A 15,257-nucleotide genomic window follows, 5' to 3' on the forward strand; every position below is an offset into this window, starting at 1 on the left:
AAGGGGATGGCTTCGTCCACTGCGTCCAAGGCGGCCTTGATGATGTCGGCCTTGATACGGCTGAAAGCCGACTGGGCCTCAGCCGTCAGGGGAAAAAACGTGGTCTTAATGAGTGGTTGGGCTTTGTCCGCATATCTGGGGACCCACTGGGCGTAAGAGGAGAAAAGCCCCAAGCACCGTTTGAGTGCCTTGAGGCTACGGGGGAGGGGGACTTCCTTAAGGGGACGCATGCGGTCGGGGTCTGGGCCTAGGACCCCATTGTCCACGACGTAGCCGAGGATGGCTAGCCGGGTTGTGTGGAACATGCATTTCTCTTTGTTATATGTGAGGTTGAGGGCCCGGGCAGTCTGGGGGAACCTCCTCAGGTTTGCGTCGTGGTCCTGCTGACCATGGCCGTAGATGGTGACGTTGTCCAAGTACGAGAAGGTGGCCCGTAAGCCGTACTGCTCCACCATATGATCCATTGCCCTCTGGAAAACGGAGACTCCATTTGTGACACCAAAACGGACCCTGACGAAGTGAAACAGTCGACCGGCTGCTTCGAAAGCCGTGTAGGGGCGGTCCTGTGGGCGGATAGGGAGTTGATGATAGGCCGATTTAAAGTCGACCATGGAGAATACCCGATACTGGGCGATTTGGGTCACCATTTCTGCTGTGCGGGGAAGTGGATACGCATCGAGTTGCGTAAAGCGGTTTATGGTCTGGCTATATTCCACGACCATTCGCTGCTTTTCCCTGGAGCGGACTACCAATACTTGAGCTCTCCAAGGGCTGTTGCTGGCCTCTATGACCCCTCTTTTAGTAGCCACTGAACCTCTGACTTGACGAAGGTCATGTCTTAGGTACAGTACCGGCGACTCCTGGTGGCGAAGGGCTTACAGTCGGGAGTGAGGTTCGCGAAGAGGGAGGGTGGCGCAACTTTGAGTGTCATTCAGACTGCAGACCGTGAGTGGGGGCAGATCCCACCGAACTTCAGTGTCAGGCTCCGGTGGCTGCACTGAAAGTGCAGACCGAGCAGCAGGGGGGCGCAGAGGCGAGGGAGGATGAAGAGTTTAAATCGGGTGTATTCAGCGCCTTGAATTACGAGGTCAGCGACACAATACCCCGTGATTTGTACCGAGTGGGACCCCGAAGCGAGGGCGATAGTTTGGGAGTCGGGGTGGGTGCGCAGGGATTTCTACAGTAGGCTGTATAGTTCGGAACCCCCTACTGGGCCGGACGGGATGAGGCACTTCTTGGGGGGGCTTCAGGCATTCCCAGAACATATGAACATGGTTTGCTGGTCCTCCCGCACACCTTACGACCCTGGCTTCTACCCCAAAGAACCTGCTCATCCGGCTACTGTTACATGAACCCGGTGAACGACCTTAAACTGTATCAGGCTGAGCTTGACACATGTTGTGGACGCGTTGACTCTACTCAACACGTCTGCCCAGAGACCATCCTCTATCTCTCCTAACTCCTCTTCCCATTTGTGCTTCAGCTCCTCGGTTTGCGTTTCCTCTGACCCCATGAGTTCTTTATAGAGGTCCGAAACCCTCCCCTTTCCCACCCATACTCTGGAAACGACCCTGTCTTGTATCCCCCTTGGCGAGAAGGTTGAGACCTGCCTGCGTAGGAAGTCCCGCGCCTGCAGGGACGTAAACTCATTCCCTCCCGTCGATTAAAATTTCTCCTCCAACTCCCTCAGGCTGGGAAAGCTCCCCTCTATGAACAGATCTCCCATCCTCTCGATACCTGCTCTCTGCTGTCTCCAAAACCCCCCCCATCCATCCTTCCTGGGGCAAACATCCCTTCTCGTGCTTCCGAAACATATAGGAGCAGGTCGTCTGCGTATAGCGAGACTCTGTGTTCCAGCCCTCCCCGGACCAGCCCCTTTCAACCCTTGAGGCTCGCAGCGTGATTGCCAGCGGTTCTATGGCCAGCGCAAACAGCAGTAGGGAGAGGGGGCATCCCTGCCTCGTTCCCCGGTGCAGCCTAAAATAGCCCAATGCAACCTGTTGGTCCGTACACTCATCACAGACGCCTGATACAGCAGCCTAACCCTGTCAATGAAGCCCCGTCCAAACCCAAACCGCGCTAGCACCTCCCACAGATAGGTCCATTCCACCCGATCAAATGCCTTCTCTGTGTCCATTGCGACCACTATCTCTACGCCACTACCCTCTGGGGGCATCATAATTACATTCAGCAGCCTTCTAACGTTGGCCGCCAACTACCTACCCTTAACAAATCCCGTCTGGTCCTCCCAAATCACATCCGGAATGCAGTCTTCGATCCTAGAGGACAAGGTTTTGACCAACAGTTTGGCGTCTACATTTAATAAGGAGATCGGTCTGTAGACCTGCATAGCTCCGTGTCCTTATCCTGCTTTAGTATCAGCGAGATTGTGGCCTGTGACATCGTCGGGGGAAGCACCCCTCTCTCCCTTGCCTCATTAAATGTCCTCATCAGCAGTGACCCCAGTATCCCAGAGAACTTTTTATAAAACTCCACTGGGTACACATCCGGTTCCGTGGCTTTACCTGATTGCATGGCCTTCAGCCGTTCTGCTATTTCTTCCATCCTGATTGAGGTCCCCAGCCTTTCTACCATCCCTTCATCCACCTTTGTGAACCTAAGCCCTAATACTGGCCTCATCCCCTCCGACCCAGTTGGGGGTTCCGACTCATACAGCCTACTGTAAAACTCCTTAACCGCCTTATTAACCCCTGCTGAATCTCCGACCAGGTTCCCATTCCTGTCCCTTACTTTCCCGATCTCCCTGGCTGCCTCCGTCTTTCTGAGCTGCTGCGCAAGCATTCTGCCAGCCTTCTCTCCATATTCATATATCGCTCCCCTTGCCTTCCTCAGCTGCTCCACTGCCTTCCCTATAGTTAACAAGCCAAACTCCACCTGTAGCCTCCGTTGTTCCCTTAAAAGCCCTGCCTCTGGGGTCGCCGCATATCTCCTGTCGACCTGAGGTATTTCCCCTATCAGTTGGTCCATCTCTGCTCTGTCCGCCTTCTCCCTGTGGGCCCGTATCGCGATCAGCTCCCCTCTAACCACCGCCTTCAGCGACTCCCAGACCATTGCAGCCGAGACTTTCCCCGTATCATTAACTTCCAAATAGTTCTGGATACATTTCCTCACCCGCCCGCACAGCTCCTCATCCACTAACAGTCCGACATCCAATCTCCAGTGCAGGCGTTGGCCACCTTCCTTGCTCACCTGTAGGTCAACCCAGTGCGGGGCATGATCCGAGAACGTGGTTGCTGAATACTCCACTACCCCCGTCAGTAAAGCCCTGTTCTAGATAAAGAAGTCAATCCGGGAGTACACTTCATACACGTGTGAGTAAAAGTTGAACTCCTTCACTCTCGGCCGCCCAAATCTCCATGGGTCCACTCCCCCTATCTGCTCCATGAGCTTCTTCAGCTCCTTTGCCATTGCTGGCACCCTGCCTGTCCTTGAGCTCGACCGGTCTAGCCTTGGATCAATGACTGTGTTGAAGACCCCCCATGACCAACTTATGCGAATCCAGGTTCGGGATCTTCCCCAACATGCTTCTTATGAACTCCACATCGTCCCAATTTGATGCGTACACATTCACGAGCACCACCAGCAGCCCTTCCAGCTTCCCACTAACCATGATGTAATGGCCTCCCACATCCGCAACTATTCTTCCCGCCTCGAATGACACTCGCTTATTAATCAGGATCGCGACCCCTCTAGTCTCCTCGAGTACGCCGTTTTTAAGGGGCCGAAGCACCGAAAAAAGGGGGCGCCCCGATTCCGGCATAAAAATGGGTTCTCCGGTCAATCGCCTAACGTGATTACAGCGTCGGCGATCGGGGAATCCCACCCTTAGACTCTGGAAGGGAGAATCCCGGCCAATGTCTTCCATGAATCAGGGTGCTCATAATTGCTTGTAATTGTTTATTTTTTATTTCTTTCCAATAAAAAGTATTCTTTGATGAATTCCGTACCAGCCCGCCGAACAGGCGCCGGAATGTGGCGCCTAGGGGCTTTTCACAGTAACTTCATTGAAGCCTACTCGTGACAATAAACGATTTTCATTCATTTCATTTTCATTTCATTAAGATTGATAACTTAGGTAGCTAGTTCACTGAAAATAGATTTATCAGTAAACAGGGTGACCAGACTTCTAAGGGAGTATTCTGATTTTTAAAAAAAGTCATGCTGAATCATTTAATAGTTTAATTGTACACTAATCAGTTTCTTAATAAATATTTTTGAAATAGTTTTTAAAAAAATAATATTTTTTATCTATGCCTTTCTGAAAAGTGCCACTTACAAGAGGCGAGTCGTTGTCTAGAAGTGACATGCTATTCCATTTATATAAATTCCACAAAGAGCATTTTTTGATTCCATTGCTGCAGTATGCCCACACATTCATGCGTATTTGAAAAAATATACATACACTCTTGTGTTTATGAACTGGCCGATACTGGCTCTTTGACTGGGTTTGTAGATAGGTTAGTTAGTGTTTGTTATCCCACCTTTGTAGGATCAGCCTAATTTTAAAGTTCTTTCTTTAAGATTCGCAATATGAATATGAAAAGACAGAAGAAGATATCGAGAGAGGAAGTAACCTTTTCTAAAATCTTTTTTGTTTTATAGAATAATCTTAAAATCTGTCTATTAGTGCCCATGAGCTTAAGAAAATGAGCAGAATGTGAAGAGACAAACCAATGCGATCAGTAGAATCTCACAATTTGACCTGGGTTGAGGCCAGTTTTTTTGTGGGAGGCCTGATCCGAGCACATTGAACACTGAACCAATGTAAAAGATCCCAGAAAAAAGAAACACAAGTGATTTTGAGGGTAACATAATTACATTAAAAAATCCCAATCTTTATCCTGGTTAGGTAACTGAATTGGAAGCCGGGTGCAAAATTAATGAAAATAAACACAATCTCTCCTCCATCATTTCTAAGTACTCCAGATGGCAGGAGTAAGCCATCACAATCAACTGTTAGAAAGCATGAGATCTTAACCTATGCCTTTCTGACAAGTACCACTTACAAGAGGCGAGTCGTTGCCTAGAAGTGACATTTATATAAATCTAACAAAGAGCATTTTTGATTATATTGCTGTAGTATGCCCATACATTCATGCATATTTGAAAAAAGTATACATACACTCTTGCATTTATGAACTGGCCAATACTGGCTCTTTGACTGGGATTTTTGGATCGGTTAGAATAGTTGTTTTTAGCATCCCGCTTTGTAGGATAAACTTAATTTTAGAGTTCTTCCTTTAAAATCAAAATATGAATATGAAAAGATGAAGAAGAAGATACCAAGAGAAGAAGTAACCTTTCCTGAAATCGTTTTCATTTTAGGAAGGGTGAGTGGTTGGGAAAGACATTAGATAATCAGGTCCATTTTCTGTCTGTTTAATTATAATGCTGTACATAATGAATGATTACTTGTGTTAAATTTACAAATCTGGTTTAATAAGGACACGGGGAGTCCACACCAATTAAGAATAAAGAACTTTGGTTTATTTACAGTTATGTTATTTATATACAATTCCCGGTAGATCCCTACAGGGTCTCTCCATGGTCGGGGCATTACTGGCCGACCTTTTATACGTAGCTGAATGGAGTTCCCCCTGCCCCTCAGCGGGGGAGCTCGTACTCTGTGAGAACCACAGGGAAGATAATCATCCACACCCTGTAAGTCCCGTGCAGGATATGGCACCTGGTGATTGCAGTTTATAGGATTCAACCAAGGTCCGCGGGTACTTTGAACAAAATCTAATTTCACATGTGTTGCGACTCCGGGTCAAGTAGGGCTAGAATTGACCGCGTACTAGCCCAGGCTGTCATGACATAGTTCTGAGGCTCATCTGGGATCTTTGGAACAGTAGACAGTGACGATTTGGGGGACAGTATATATTAAAACAGCACCAGGTTCAGAATAGCATAACAGGATGGCTCTGGAAGCTGCTAAAACCTTTCTTCAGGTGGAGGATTGTTTTTCGTATATTTAGGAGGGCTTCTAAAAATCAAGTTAATTGAATTGACATTTGAATTAAAAGTAGAGGTGCCGGTTAAAGCTAAGAAGGCAGAGTGGCACAGTGGTTAGCACTGCTGCCTCATATCTCCAGGGTCCCGGGTTCAATTCCGGCCTTGGGTGACTGGGTGGAGCTTGCACTTTCGTCCCGTGTCGGTATGGGTTTCCTCCAGGTGCTCTGGTGTCCTCCCACAGTCCAAAGATGTGCAGGTTAGGTGGATTGGCCATGCTAAATTTCCCTCCAGTGCCCAAAAGGTTAGGTTGGGTTACTGGGTGACAGGGATATGGTGGAGGTATGGGCTTAAGTAGGGTGCTCTTTCCAAGAGCTGGTGCAAACTCGATGGGCCGAATGGCCTCCTTTGGCACTGTAAATTCTATGATTGTATGGTTCTATATTCGATGTATTAGTTGAGTGCTTGGCTCTGATAGAGGCACAGGTAATGAAGCATCCAAAGCACTTTCTGATGGTGAAACCGATCTAGAGACAATTCGGTCGCAGTTGAAGCATGGGAAGGAATTTAAAACAAAAAATCTTTTCATTGGCATTTTCAAAGTTTATAAACAGTTATGTACATTGTTGGCCGTGTTTATTTACTGCATTATACAGAAAGGTTTGTCTTGTCCTTCCCTTAATTTACCCTGTTTACATTCTGCCGCCCTCTGGCTCGGCATGGGGTCCCTCCCGCCCACCCACCCCCCAGACACCCATCCCTGCACCTCCCTTGTGCCCCCCCGGTTGGTTGGTTTTTCGGGGGGGGGGGTGTTTCCCCACTCCGACTTTTTCTCCCTCCCTCCTCATTTATTTTCTTCCCCGTCGACTTCGGCTGTGTTTCTCTTGTGATTTGGGGGGGGGGGGGGGGGGGGGGGGGGGTTGCCCTCTCCCTTCCACGTTGTTCCCTTTTATGTCTTTCCAGCCTTATCTCCTCTTCCCTTCCCTCCCCCCCTGGGTTGTGTGTTCCTATGTTTTCCTCCCATCTTTATTTTTCTTTTCACTCTCCCTTTTCTTACTATTTTTCCCGTTTTCCCCATCTTACTCATTGTTGCTGGACTGGAACAGGCCAACAAACTGCCCCCCCTGCGTTTAGGAAGCCTTCCTCCGATCCTCAGATGGCATACTTAATCGTCTCCCGGTAGAGAAATTCTGAATGGTCAGCAAGCCAGTCTGCAGCTTTGGGTGGTGCTGCTGATCGCCAGCCGAGCAGGATTCTCCGGTGTGCGATTAGGGAAGTGAAAGCTAGGGTGTCCACACTCTTCCCCATGTGTAGCTCTGGCTGCTCTGATACCACGAAGATTGCCACAATTGGGCATGGCTTCACCCTCACCCCCACAAACTTGGACATTCGGAGAAGGCTGTCCAGTACCCTGCAAGTTTGGGACAAGCCCAGAACATGTGGATGTGGTTGGCCGGGCACCTCTGGCACTGTTCACATTTGTCCTCCTCCTCCGGGAAGAACCTGCTCATTCGGGTTCCGATCAGGTGTGCTCTGTGCACCACTTTGAGCTGCATGAGGGTAAGCCTTGCGCAGGAGGAGGTGGAGTTGGCCCTGCTCAGTGCTTCCCTCCAGAGTCCCCATCCCACTTATGTCCCCGGTTCGTCTTCCCATTTCGGCATGGTCTCATCCAGTGGTGTTCGGGCTCTGTCCATTAGCTGTCCATAGATTTAACCATAGAGTCCCTCTTCTTTACTTTCTGTATTTATCAGGTCCTCTAATAGTGTCGTTTCTGGGCCCCGGGGTATCCTACTGTCTCTTTGTGGAGGAAGTGCTTTATTTGCAGGTGTCTCGTTTCCTGTCATGTCAGCAGTTCCCATTCCTCCGTCAGTTCATCCAGTCTCGCTAGTCTAGGCCCTAAGTAGAAGTCCCTAACTGTCAGTATGTCCCCGTGCCATCTCCATTTCCTAAATGTTGTGTCGAGGGTATTGGCTGGGGGGAATTTGTGATTGCCGCAGATGGGAGCCATGAGAGACATCCAAGTCAACCCAAAGTGCTGTCTTAATTGGGCCCACGTTTTCAGTGTAGCTGCTACCACTGGGCCTGATGTGTATTTTTGACGATGAGGATGGGAGTGCTGCTGTAGTCAAGGCCCGGAGGGTCATTCCCTTGCAGGAGGCCTCCTCCATCTGTACCCACTCTGAATTGGGTTTGTTTACCCATCCCCTCACTCTTTTTGCCATTGTTGCCCAGTGGTAGTACTGCCACTGCCAAGCCACCTTTGATTTTCCTCCTTTGCAGTGTCGGTTTGGGAATTCTTGGGTTCTTATCCCCCGTCCCCCCCCCCCCCCCCCCCCCCCCCCCCCCCCCCCATCCCCCTCCCCACCCACACACACACAAACGCCATGATTAAACTGTCTCGTTTTGGAAAAAGGCCTTGGGGATGAAGGTCGGTTTGGATCTAAACAGGAAGCCTCGGCAGCACGTTCATCTTGATCGTCTGCACTCTCCCCGCCAAGGGAAGTGGGAGTGCGTCCCACCTCTGTAGGCCCTTTTTGACTTCCTTCGACAGGCTTGTCAGGTTCCACTTGTGGATCTGTGTCCAGTCCCTGGCTATTTGGATCCCCAGGTATCGGAATCTGTTCTGGGCTGTTTTGAACGGAAGCCCATCGAGCTCTGCCACTCCCCAGTTTGGGTCCACTGGGAATGCCTCACGTTTTCCCAGGTTAAGTTTAACCCAAGAAGGTTCCAATCTCTTTCAGGATCTGCATGATTATCTTCAGTCCTTCCTGCGGTTTTGAGACATACAGGAGCAGGTCATCCGCATAGAATGAGACTCTTTGCTCTCTGTTTCCTCTCTGGATGCCTTTCCAGCTTTTTGCGTCCCGCAGGGCTATCACCAGGGGTTCGATTGCTAGTGCGAACAAGAATGGGGACAATGGGCACCCTTGCATTGTGCCTCGAGAGGGAATTTTTTAAAGTGTAGATACGGGATAAAGGTAAAGAAAAAGGTTTTCAAAAGGAAATTGAAATGAGGAAACTTGATGGGGAAATAGAAAGATTAGAAAAGGAGGAAAAAGTAAAGGAGAGAGAGAATATATCCACTTAAAAGTTTTGAGTTAATGACAGAAATAGAGGAAAGTCAAGAGAGAGGAGTAACCCGTCCCAGTCCAAATTCTAGTGGGGATATGTTTAAATATGTACAGGCCCTACCAAAATTTGAGGACAAGGATGCAGAGGTATTCTTCATGGCATTTGAGAAAATAGCAATTCCAATGGAGTGGCCAAAGGAAAAATGGATATTACCAATCAAAGTAGACTGACGAGATGGGACAAAAAGTTTATGTTTCCCTTTCAAAAGGGTTGTCTTAGAATTATGACATGGTAAAAAAGACAATTCTGGGTGATATGAATTAGTTAGAAGGCATATAGCAATAGTTTCAGAAGTTAAGGAAACAACCAGGACAGACTTATGCTGAATTTGAAAGAGTTAAGCAGATTAATTGTAATTGTTGCGCAAAAGCACTGGGAGGTGAATTTACCTAAACTCTTGGAAGAGTTTAAGAATTCACTACCTTTTGTGATAAGAATCCATGTTGAAGACTAAAGGGTCATAACCACTAGACAAGTAGCAATAATGGCTGATGATTATGAGCTGATCCATAAATTTAAACGTTTGTTCTGTCACCCTCATAATTTTGAAAAGGATAGGAGGTGGGAGAATGAAATGAAGACAGGTCGCTAAGGTAAGAAATGGATAGCAGTGAATGCTATAGAACATAGAACATAGAAAAATGCAGCACAGAACAGGTCCTTCGGCCCACGATGTTGTGCCGAAACATTGTCCTAGATTAATCATAGATTATAATAGAATTTACAGTGCAGGAGGCCATTTGGCCCATCGAGTCTGCACCGGCTCTTGGAAAGAGCACCCTACCCAAGGTCAACACCTCCACCCTATCCCCATAACCCAGTAACCCCACCCAACACTAAGGGCAATTTTGGACACTAAAGGCAATTTATCATGGCCAATCCACCTAACCTGCACATGTTTGGACTGTGGGAGGAAACCGGAGCACTCGGAGGAAACCCACGCACACACGGGATGTGCAGACTCCGCACAGACAGTGACCCAAGCCGGAATCGAACCTGGGACCCTGGAGCTGTGAAGCAATTGTGCTATCCACAATGCTACCGTGCTGCCCTTAAGAACAAATTAATCTACACTCCATTATTCTACCGTAATCCATGTACCTATCCAATAACCGCTTGAATGTCCCTAATGTTTCTGACTCAACTACTTCCACAGGCAGTGCATTCCATGCCCCCACTACTCTCTGGGTAAAGAACCTACCTCTGACATCCCCTCTATATCTTCCACCATTCACATTAAATTTGTGTCCCCTTGTAATGGTTTGTTCCATCCAGGGAAAAAGTCCCTGACTGTCTACTCTATCCATTCCCCTGATCATCTTATAAACCTCTATGAAGTCGCCCCTTATCCTTCTCCGTTCTAATGAGAAAAGGCCTAGCACCCTCAACCTTTCCTCGTAAGACCTACTCTCCATTCCAGGCAACATCCTGGTAAATCTCCTTTGCACCTTTTCCAAAGCTTCCACATCTTTCCTAAAATGAGGTGACCAGAACTGCACACAGTACACCAAATGGGGCCTTGCCAAGGTTTTGTACAGCTGCATCATCACCTCACAGCTATTAAATTCAATCCCTCTGCTAATGAACGCTAGCACACCATAGGCCTTCTTCACAGCTCTATCCACTTGAGTGGCAACTTTCAAAGATCTATGAATATAGACCCCAAGATCTCTCTGCTCCTCCACATTGCCAAGAACTCTACCGTTAACCCTGTATTCCGCATTCATATTTGTCCTTCCAAAATGGACAACCTCACACTTTTCAGGGTTAAACTCCATCTGCCACTTCTCAGCCCACCTCTGCATCCTATCTATGTCTCTTTGTAGCCGACAACAGCCCTCCTCACTATCCACAACTCCACCAATATTCATATCGTCTGCAAATTTACTGACCCACCCTTCAACTCCCTCATCCAAGTCATTAATGAAAATCACAAACAGCAGAGGACCCAGAACTGATCCCTGCGGTACGCCACTGATAACTGGGCTCCAGGCTGAATATTTACCATCCACCACCACTCTCTGACTTCTATTGGTTAGCCAGTTCGTTATCCAAATTTCCCACTATCCCATGCCTCCTTACATTCTGCATAAGCCTACCATGGAGAACCTTATCAAATGTCTTAGTAAAATCCATGTACACTACATCCACTTCTTTACCTTCATCCACATGCTTGATCATCTGCTCAAAGAATTCAATAAGACTTGTAAGGCAAGACCTACCCCTAACAAATCCGTGCTGACTATCCCTAATCAAGCAGTGTCTTTCCAGATGCTCAGAAATTCTATCCCTCAGTACCCTTTCCATTACTTTGCCTACCACCGAAGTGAGACTAACTGGCCTGTAATTCCCAGGGTTATCCCTATTCCATTTTTTGAACAGGGGCACGACATTCGCCACTCTCCAATCCCCTGGTACCACCCCTGTTGACAGTGAGGACGAAAAGATCATCTCTTGCTTCCCATAGAATCCTTGGATATATTCCGTCAGGCCCGGGGGACTTGTCTATCCTCAAGTTTTTCAAAATGCCCAACACATCTTCCTTCCTAACAAGTATCTCCTCGAGCTTACCAGTCTGTTTCACACTGTCCTCTCCAACAATATGGCCCCTCTCATTTGTAAATACTGAAGAAAAGTACTCATTCAAGACCTCTCCTATCTCTTCAGATACAATACACAATCTCCCGCTACTGTCCTTCATCAGACCTACCCTCGCTCTAGTCATTCTCATATTTCTCACATATGTGTAAAAGGCCTTGGGGTATTCCTTGATCCTACCCGCCAAAGATTTTTCATGCCTTCTCTTAGCTCTCCTAATCCCTTTCTTCAGTTCCCTCCTGGCTATCTTGTATCCCTCCAGCACCCTGTCTGAACCTTGTTTCCTCAGCCTTACATAAGTCTCCTCCTTCCTCTTAACAAGACATTCAAACTCTCTTGTCAACCATGGTTCCCTCACTTGACCATCTCTTCCCTGTCTGACAGGGGCATACATATCAAGGACACATAGTACCTGTTCCTTGAACATTTCTGCTCATGCACTCTAGATCAAGTGGGGCTGGAATTGACTGTACACCTGCCCAGGGTGATGTGAAAATGTTCCCTGTTTCCCTGTGAAAAAGTTACTTCCATTTAACTCCTCATTATGATGATGCTGTGAGATGTGAAAAACCATAGTAAAAAATTGTGTCATATTGCTACGCAATGCAGTTCCAACAAGTTCTCTAGCACTTCACCATGGCTGATCCGAGATTTAGGTAGAATAATTGGGAGCTTTGTGCTGTCAGCAAGTGTGGCCTCTGCAATAAATAGTTATTCTAGTAGTACCCAGCCACTCCTTTACCAACTGTTGCTTTTAAATGCTGAACATGGAAACAGATTTTTTCAGAAGGAAAACTGGATTGTGTCTGCAAAATTAATTATATATATAATTTAGCATAAAATTATAGGTATAGTACATTTTTTAGAAAAAAAAACTTAACTGTGTAAGTAGAAAGTATTCTGTCAATTAAGTTTTCAAAAACGGGAAAATTGTTACAAATAACAACTGTATGTCTTTAACTTGGTCATAAAAAATGTAATAAAATTCTACCTCTTTTTTGTAAACTGCGAACTGTGTTGTTATAGCTTCAGGATAGCTGTTGATCTAGAAATCAGAAAAGCAATTATTGTTCAACATAAGGTCATATGGACAGAGAAAGAGTTAAATCTTCAAAGAATGCAAATATAGTTCCTGAAAAGATTTTTTTTGGTCTTTCCTGCTCATTCTTAGCTATAAATCCAAATGAATAAAAATACATCAAGACAACAGAGTTGTGGACAAAGAAGCCCAGTGCATTTCTTCAATTAACCCATTCTAGAAAAGGGCTTTTCAATAATAGGGCCTCACCAATCCAAGCCTGCAGCTATTTTTCAATGTCTACCAGTCTGTATAACTAATCGTTTCACTAATGAAATAATTCACAAACCATTTAACTAGTCACATACTATTTCATTAGTACCAAAACCAATCTTTTGGCATTTAGATTATTTGTAGCCCCTCATTCAGTTTGTGTGCCAGTCAATATTAAATTACCAGGACAGGCAACTGACTTCCACTGATCACAAAGTAAATTGCAGTCAGTTCCAACGAGTAAGCTATCTACGCTAGCCTACTGTAAAGCTCATGGTTTGAAACTTAGTTTATTCCTGCTTCCTACAGCAAGGAGTTTTACTCAGAACAACAATTTAAATAACTCTACAGCATTCAAACTGGGTTATTTAGTTTGAATTCTTAAATATGATGTCATGTTACGTGGGCTGACACTATTAAATTAATTTCACTCCTGAATCTTACTTTCAAAAACAGGTTTGGGTTTCTGAAAGTGTAAGTAAAAATCTCAAAATAAGATAAAAATGATAAACACATATCAACAATTTGTGCATTATGCCAATTATTGATGTAAAATAAGGGTTATCTATTAGATTGACTGGATTTATAAACAAACATTTTTATGTTTGCCATTTAGGTTCTGGGTAGTAGAACTGACTTCAAGCATGAGTCAGTAAAAGTACTGCCACCTTGTCTGTTACCATTTAGTATTTTAAACACTTGATTAAAATGATTTTTAAGAGTTTATTACAAAATAGATAGCTTGCTGATACCAATGTCTGGTCATCCATTAGATCAATACTGTGCTCCAAGGTGGCCTCTTGAACAGTCTCCAGGGTATCCACTCTTCTGCAATGAAACCTTGCAGAGCTTGCTGGTGTAGGCAGTTTAGGTGGCTCTCTGTTCTCTGCATTAGTGAGGGAAAATGGAATGGAGGTTCTTGTACCTTCAAAATAAAAATGCAGATTTAACATACCAATAAGATCTCCACTTGTAGGAAATTGAACATTTGAGTCAATAATGAATTTCAGAAGTTGTGAAAATACAAAATATGTCCAGAACTGACACATCAATGCCCTTCTGGAATATATGAGACTAGATTAAAATATGTTTGGAAAGTGAATTAATCGCACCATTCGTGGGGTGAATTTTACTTTCAGAAATTCGGCATGCTGCTCCCGCCCCACCCCAAGCTTATGTATAACCTGCTATGCTATGTCAGCATGCAAGTCTCCAATAATAGGGAGGTTGGGCAGATGCCTAAATTGGCATGCCGTCACCAATTTTTAAAAAAAGCTATTAAGCTTGTTAACAGCCCAATCATCTGCAATGTTATATTGTCTGCTGGATTTTCCAGGCTTTGGATCCAAATAATTGCTGGGAGTCTTTTACGCAACTAAAATGGCACAAGGGTGTCAGATTAATAAAGACAGGTCCGAGAGCATGAGGATAGCAGTATTACCCTTCTGTTACATGATATATCGGCCTGCTGTGCTGATTCTCAAAACCCTCACACCAAGGTGTTATTTTCATTACAATATAAATATAATTGCTACAAAAATTCAACACAATGCCCAGATCTTCTGGGACTCCAGATGGTTGGAGACTAGACTTTACCTGGAATATGCTCAACAAGACCCCCCTTGGACATCTCAATACAAGGACCCTTTCGGAATTTCCAATATGCAATCCCGTTGCACCCAGGATCTGCCAAAAAACTCCAACTCTGAGTTAGAGTTAGAAACTTTGGAATATTCTGGCTTGTTTACCTGGATAGTTACCCAGGTAATATTCAACTGACAAATACCGTGGGCAGGATTCTCCGTTAGCCGACGGCAAAATCAGCAAATGCGATTGGGCGGAGAATAGCTTCTGATGCCAAAATCGGGGCAGGCGCCGATTCAATGCCAAATCGCAATTCTCCGTCACCTCGAGAACGGCGTCAATGCATTTCAGTCTGTGCGTACATTAGACACCAGTTGCATATCATTAGCAGGCCCAAACCGGTACTCTACGGGGCCTGCGTGATTCTCTGTCTCCGATGGACAGAGTTCCTGATTAAAAATCGTGAAACAGATGTGGCGACTGCCGAGGGAGAGGGGTACGGAAGGTTTCCAACATTGCCATAGTTTGCTGACAGTTGTGCCGCTGGCCGGGGAGCTTCTGCCAGGGCTGGGGAGAGTAGTGGGGGGTGGCCATGTGGTGGGCTGTGGGATCGGGCTGGACGGGCACGGAACACCAATGTCACAGCCAGCAATGCAGCCATGCAGCTGCGCACACTGCT

At 46.2% G+C, this 15,257-nt stretch overlaps 1 protein-coding gene across 1 annotated transcript in view; it reads right to left on the bottom strand.

Moving 5' to 3' along the window:
- The window catches only part of LOC119970422 (golgin subfamily A member 4-like), a 529,556-nt gene that overhangs the window by 255,401 nt on the left and 258,898 nt on the right, over nucleotides 1-15,257 (bottom strand). The window contains exons 14-15 of the mRNA XM_038805016.1: nucleotides 13,747-13,919; nucleotides 12,695-12,748 (exon numbers count right to left, since the gene is read on the bottom strand). Coding sequence (XP_038660944.1) covers nucleotides 12,695-12,748; nucleotides 13,747-13,919 — 227 coding nt within the window. The remainder of the gene's footprint in view (nucleotides 1-12,694; nucleotides 12,749-13,746; nucleotides 13,920-15,257) is intronic.

Source organism: Scyliorhinus canicula, chromosome 8 (assembly GCF_902713615.1).
Source record: "Scyliorhinus canicula chromosome 8, sScyCan1.1, whole genome shotgun sequence".
Lineage (NCBI taxonomy): Eukaryota > Metazoa > Chordata > Chondrichthyes > Carcharhiniformes > Scyliorhinidae > Scyliorhinus > Scyliorhinus canicula.